At 30.6% G+C, this 7,512-nt stretch overlaps 1 protein-coding gene across 1 annotated transcript; it reads right to left on the bottom strand.

Annotated features, from left to right (window-relative positions):
- Positions 1 to 1,370: 1,370 nt before the first annotated feature.
- LOC145057539 (uncharacterized) lies at positions 1,371 to 4,291 on the bottom strand. The gene is made up of 7 exons (XM_079005407.1): positions 3,790 to 4,291; positions 3,387 to 3,723; positions 2,673 to 3,252; positions 2,337 to 2,586; positions 1,978 to 2,257; positions 1,710 to 1,908; positions 1,371 to 1,625 (listed from the first exon to the last, which is right to left on the bottom strand). The coding sequence occupies exons 1-7, from the start codon at positions 4,289 to 4,291 to the stop codon at positions 1,371 to 1,373; spliced, it is 2,403 nt and encodes an 800-aa protein (XP_078861533.1).
- Between the last annotated feature and the right edge of the window lie 3,221 nt (positions 4,292 to 7,512).

The raw sequence follows: 7,512 nt of genomic DNA on the forward strand, positions 1-7,512 counted from the left end.
TATTATTTTAGAATGCAATTCTGTTAGAACAATATTTTATGAAAATGCTAGAATATATTCTGATTGAGAACATATTTTGATTGAAGTAACTTCTTGTAGCAAAACAACATTCTTGAAACTTCAGTTGAAATATAACATGATCCTTATATATTCAAACATTGTAATGCAAATATAGATTTATACATATTCTTACAGAATAATAGTCTAAATAACATCCTTAAATATACAATTGTTGAACAAATATATTTAATTACTAAAATTAATTAATAGATAACGTTAAAAATTTACCTTATTTAATTAATTCTTATACTATCTTGTCTAAACTAAAGAGATTAATTAAATATGTATTTAATTACTAAAATTAATTAATAGATAACATTAAAAATTTGCCTTATTTAGGTTTTGAAATGATTCGTTCACATTGATTCCTACATCCATACAATAGTTAGTTAGAATACTTGAACCTAGTTATATATATATATATATATATATATATATATATATATATAGGTTGTGAAAATCGTTCGACGGTAACTAGACAGTCGACTGACGTTAAGTGATTAATCGAACTAGGCGGCGATTACTCGGGAATTAATCGGCGATTAGTCGACTGATGAAGTTGACCTCATGGACGGATCGTAACCCAGGAAGACAATTTTTGAATTGTTCAAGATGTGGGTTCGTAAGGTGGGTTGACCCTCCAATGTGTGCAAGGGCATTGGTGGTGATTCCAGGTTTAATAAGATCAATGAATCGATTGGAAGAGAGGGTTGCGATTGCAAGTGCAGAACTGTGGAACTATCGGCTGATGTTGTTCTGTTCATGGATGATTTTTTTTTGGTTTTATTTTAACCAGTAAGGATTTGGATGGTAATAGGATGGAATTTTTTGGTTTCTTTTGTACGCATCTAACTAGTTCAGGGGGTTTTGGATTGTGATGGAATGGGTATTTTTGGTTTCATTTTGTTGTATGAAGTGTAACACAATAAGTTAATGGAAATGATGATTATGTATTTTGTTATAAATCAGTGGTTTTGATGTTCATTTTCGTATGATGCATTGTTATAACTGCATCTTGCAAATGGTTAGGAACGATATTTCAAATCTACATTGTTATACATGCATGTTTTTTAGAAAGCTTTGGAGAGGGTAATTCATAAGCAAAATGTTGATAAAACCATTACAAAATGTTGATAAAATCATTACAAGTCTGTGTTTAACCCATACAAACATGAGACTTACTTTCAACATACTTACTAATGGAATGTCTTAACCCATACAAACATTACAAAAGACCTAATTACCATAATTTAAACAACCAAACCATAATTTATGTTTCAAAAGACCTAACTACCCAAACATCCAACTAACTACTTAACAGAATTTCCTAAATTACCCTTTCCTTTTCCTTGTGTCTTACCCTTTGCCTGTGTCTTCCCTTTTCCATGTGTCTTCCCCTTTGATCCAACTTCACTAATGCCTCTCTGCCCTTTACATGTTCTGGAATTGTGCCCCTTGTTATGACACTTTGAAGAAGTGACTGCAATAAATTTCCTGCTCAATTTAGTGGTTTGGCTGTTGGGCTCATCAACACCTCTCTTTCTCTTCTTTTTTGGCCTCCCAACCTACACATATGCATTTTTATATTTAAAACATTAACCTACATGCTGGCATTAAAAGTACATATCTAGCCTAGTTGACATCACAACCTGTATGTGATGTTTTGGTGGAGTTAAAGTGAATGGACAATCACTTTTCGGCCACATTGAACGACCATTTATTGGATCAATTTTGTTCAGATACATGGCTCTCCATGTTGATAACTTATAGCAAGGATGGACCCAATCCTCAACATCAGGGGCATCTTCTCCATTTTCAATTTTGTTCCATATAGTAGAAACATCATGCCTACACGGAAAACCTGTAATCTCCTAGAACCTACAAGTGCAACTTCTTTCATTTAGGTTCACCACATACTGATCCTGCCATGTGCTTGCAACTTGGTACTTTCCTGCCCCATTATACTTAGCTACATACTTTGCTGCTTGAGTCTTAATCTCCTCTAAAATTATAGTTGCAGTAGTACTTAGTTCCCCTTGACACTTATCTATTTCCTTTTGCACAACACACAATCTCTTCATGAGATACTCTCTAATATACTCTAAGCAGGTGATGATTGGTTTATCCCTACCTTCCTCTATCTTAGCATTGAATACCTCACAAAGATTATTTAACAAACAATCAGTGTGTGCCCTACCTGTGAAAACCATATTCAAAAAGAGAAATTACAAATTTTATATTAAAACATAAAACTCAACAACTTCTAAATGACATACCACTGAAGTGAGATTTAGACCATGTCTCTGCAGGAATCTTACACAACCAAGCATGAGCTTCATCATTCATTTTCTTCAACTGATCCATTGCATATTTAAAGTGATTTAATGTTGTTGCTCTACCACATTCCCAAACCATGTCACTCAACTCTTTTCCTTTCCATTGTTTCTTCAAATTCTCCTGAATATGCCTCAAACAAAACCTATGTTCTGCATTGGGAAATACCTTTGCAACTGCTGCTATTATCCCCTTAAAAAATGCAAATACAGCTAGTTTCATTTATAAAAATAGAAAATAAGCTACACTATCATGAGAAATAATTAGGTATAACATACCTTTTGTCTATCAGAAATGAAGGTAAAATTTGAATTTGCTCCCAATTCCAAGTCTTCTCCTAACAGTTCCATGAACCAGGTCCAAGAACTAGTTGTCTCAGCCTCTACCACTGCATATGCTACAGGGTATATTCCATTATTTAAGTCTAGACCCACAGCAGTTAGTACCTGCCCAGGATATGAGCCTTTCAAGAATGTACCATCAACTCCCAGGAAATCCCTTAACCCAGCTTTGAATCCCAACTTCAATGCACCTAGACATACATATATTCTTCTAAAAGTTCTTGTAGTAGTCGACAATGATGGTTCAGAATACACATCTATCCGAACAGTTGAACCAGGATTTGTGTTTAGCAGTTCCAAAGCATAATCCTTCAGATACCCATATTGAAGTTGGTAGTCCCCACTAATCACACATTTAACCATTTGCTTTGCCCTACCAACCTTTTGAACTGGCATACCAAGCTCCAACTTCTTACACAACTCCTCGTGTAAAGCTTTGATTGGAATTTTAGGGTTACTCTGAATTTGGGGAACAATTAAGTTTGCTAAATATTTGGAAGTACAAGCTTTAACTGATCTTGTATGCAAACATTTATGGACATCATGTACTGTTTTCACCAACCAATCTGTATTCTCATCTGGCCTCGAGATTTGGACTGCCCAAGGACATTTTCCTTTTTTACTAATCACATTTTTGCCCTTGAACTTTACCTTACTTCTAGTTGATGGCCCACCACATTGAACTGTTTCAGTAGATTGCCTTTGCACTTTACCTTACTTCTTGTTGATGGCCCACCACATTGAACTGTTTCAGTAGATTGGCCCACAACACCTCCACATTTGACCCTTATCCTGATTTTATCATTTTTTGCTAAGTATAGGGACATCCTTGTATTTACAGCATGTGCATGCATGTACTCCACAACTTCCTTCTTTGTTTTGAAACACTGCCCCACCCTATATGGTTTTAAATGGATCTCCCCATGTGAGCATGGAGTTGACCTACACAAATCCTTAAGCATTTTTGTCCTTTCATCTTCATTAAATCCTGCATATTGATAATCATCACTTTAAATAACTTCCAACTCTTCATCAACTATGTCATTATCTATACTTTCGGTTTGCTTGTTTAAAATTCCATGTTCATCTACAACCACAGCACTTTGGAATTCACTCATGTCTACATCCACATCAAATTGCAAGTTAGACTCATGTACAATGTAGTCACTATCATCAGAATCATCTCCATTATAATCAAAACCATCTTCATTCTCACTATAGAAAGCATCTCCACTGTCATCACTTACCATGCCCTCTAGAATTTCCATTTCTACTTGATTGTCTTCACCATTTGGTACACTGTACTCAGCATCAAATTCAGCATAAGTTGAATAATCATCTGTAAATGCTTCAAATTCATCGAGTCTTACACTTTGTTGTCCATCAATATCTTCAGAAATTGGTTCCTCTGCAAGATTGCCTAAATTGCCCTTACACACTTCTTCTATGTGGCCCATGATCAATCCTTCATTCACATCAATGACACTACTTCGTTGGCTAACTTGAGACATAACATATGGAACAATAGTTTTTGAATGATCCTGACTTTCATCCATATGTATTACCTATGACTGGTCAACAACATGGTTGGCAGGGGGGTCTAACTCAAGCTTTTTACTACACGATCCTACTTCTCTTTTACAAGGTTTTTTTCTATTAAGTTCCGGTGACACGCTCTCAGGTTCCAGTTCCTCGATAACAACTTTGGAAGGAGACTTAAAATAACTAGCTACCCTAGTCTGACCAATTTCAATATAGACCTTTACAAGTTTGTGCTTAAGGACATATGAAACCAATTTAAGAACATCTTGGTCATTCCCTAAAGGCAATAACCCGTAGTCTAAGGGAAATTCAAGGATACAGAAATGGTAGTAAAGAGTTTGTTCACCTTTGTACCCTAATTCTCGAAACATGTCATCGAGTTCATGGACTGAAAATAAATCAGTGTCAACGTCATCTATGTATGATACAGTACCATCGACGTATTTCCTTTCAGGTGACTTGGTGAAGACACCACTATAGTGTATCTTCAATGTGAAATAGTTATCATATCCCTCTGCAAACACAAAAATAGAAAGGGTAAAGAAGATGATTTATCTTCACGAATACATTCAAGGAAAACAAAACTTCAGTTTTTTTTTTATGAAAAATCTTACCGTATCTCGATTGCAAGTCCTTAAAGCACGCATTTTTTTCACGCAAACACCATATTGACATAACCATTGTACTTTGGTGCTGTGTAAACCCTAAACCCCAATTTCGTTTCTTGGATGAGAGTGATCTGTTGAAGACAAAGTCACTGTGCTCTTGGGATATGAAGATTGTTTGGGAGTTGACGTGAAGAAGACAGTGGCATAATCATTTCCCTCAATAAAGAAGAGAGCACAGTTGAAAAGACCGATTTACCCTTATATTATTTTAATGAAATAAGGGTTAACGGTAGGATTCTAACGGTGTGAGGGATAAGGACCATCTGTCAAAAGTTTTGAAAGCATAGGGACCATATATGAAAATTTTAAACCACGGGGACTAAACTTCAGAATCTGGGAAAACACAGGGACCATTTATGATGTTTTTTCATATATATATATATATATATATATATATATATATATATATATATATATATATATATATATATATATATATAGGTTCAGGTTCATTTGAGACAATTCTAATTTTGTGAGACCGTGAGACCAAATCTAAAAATAATTTTAAAATACAAAATAAATGGAAAAATCCAAAAATTCTTTTTTTAAATATTATTTTCGGAACTTGAATTAACTAAAAAACTAAAAAAAATAAAAAAAATCCCGTTTTTTTTTTTGAAAAATACGTGAAATATTCTAAATAGAATATTACACTGACATATTCTAAAAAAAATTTAAAATGCAAAATAAATGGAAAAATCTAAAAATTCTTTTTTCAAATATTATTTTCGGAACTTGATTTAACTAAAAAAAATAAAAAATAAAAAAAAATTCTATTTTTTTTTAAAATACGTGAAATATTCTAAATAGAATATTACACTGTACATATTCTAAAAATAATTTTAAAATGCAAAATAAATGGAAAAATCAAAAAGTTCTTTTTTTAAATATTATTTTCGGAACTTGAATTAACTAAAAAAAATAAAAATAGATAAAAAAATGTGTCTCACGGTCTCACAAAATTAGGCCGTCTCACATGAACCTAACCCTATATATATATATATATATATATATATATATATATATATATATATATATATATATATATATATATATATCCAGTAAGAAATTTTTTTTGTTAGGAAGGTAAGAAACTTTTTTTTCTATATATTTTTTGGACGAAAAAACAAATGCATCACTAGATGAATAAAAAATAACATGATTTTTTAAAAAAAAAAAAACCTAAAAAAAATATTGATGATTTATTTATACAATGATTTTGTTGTTATTCACTAAAATTTTAATAAAAGTGAATTTTTTTTCTTAATTTACTTAAAAATAAATAATGAAAATGTTTTTTTGGTAATTTTTTTTATGAATCATCTAACTTTTGAATTATCTAATGATTTATTTTGTTTGTTCGCTAAAAAAATATGTAAAAAAAAATACTTCCTATCTAAATTTTCCTTCTTATTTGATATCTCTCTCTCTCTCTCTCTCTCTATATATATATATATATATATATATATATATATATATATATATATATATATATATATATATATATATATATTAAAAGTTGTATGAAAAAAATGAATTTATTATTAATCTAAATCCAAATCTACTTATTGTCAATGAACAATTATTCAAGTGCTGATGGCAGGCTTTTGAGGCAATTTGAAATTAATTAAAATAATATATTTAGTAAATATCGTATTAATATTACGATCCTAATAAATAAAATAGTTTAGATTTGAATAAATAACAAATTAAATTATATTTCAAATCGATTGTCGAAGATAATGTATATTTAGAAAAAGGAAGCAAACAAAATATGCGGTTGATAGTTACTGGGATTCTCTCGATCTTGTGTTTGTCTTTTGATATCTTTAATGGCGTGTATGTTTAGCCTAAATTATGGAGATGGTGAAATTTATAATTTTTTAATTCATTAAATAGATGTATTTTATTCAATGTTGTTGTATTTAATCGTACATTTTAACAAAACGAAGACAAAATATATTTAAGGTTATTATCAAATATAAGTTATAATGGTGTAACCCCAAGATAAGTAGGGTTTAAAATATATAGTTTTTTTTTGAAAGATTTAGATAAAGAAAAAATAGCAAGATGTGATTGAAATGATTTTATAACCTTCTTTTTCACAAATTAGGTGTAAGAACCATGTATTACATGTGTTAATTAAACAAGATAAACTAATGAGCTTTAATTTGGAAATTTTAAAATAAGAAGTCAATCCATTAACGAAATTGATATTCATTTATTCCTATATTTATTATAATTATTATATTAAAGTATTATGTGAAATTTATTAAAATTAAAAAACCCATAAAATCACATGTGTAAAAGAAATTAATTAAAATAACGAAAAAAATACCCTTTGACAAATTGAAAGAGTGTTACATGTGGCAAAAAAAAAAAAAACTTCATTTATTGGAGTATTTGTTTATTTTTAGACAAATGCTTATTTTTAGATGCGATAATTTTATATATGTTTTTTTAAACATCGAAAAATTTTATATATATATATATATATATATATATATATATATATATATATATATATATATATATACTAGCCGTTTACCCACGCCAAACGACGGGTG

The sequence above is a fragment of the Lactuca serriola genome, chromosome 1, assembly GCF_051521515.1.
Source record: "Lactuca serriola cultivar US96UC23 chromosome 1, Lser_US96UC23_V15, whole genome shotgun sequence".
NCBI lineage: Eukaryota > Viridiplantae > Streptophyta > Magnoliopsida > Asterales > Asteraceae > Lactuca > Lactuca serriola.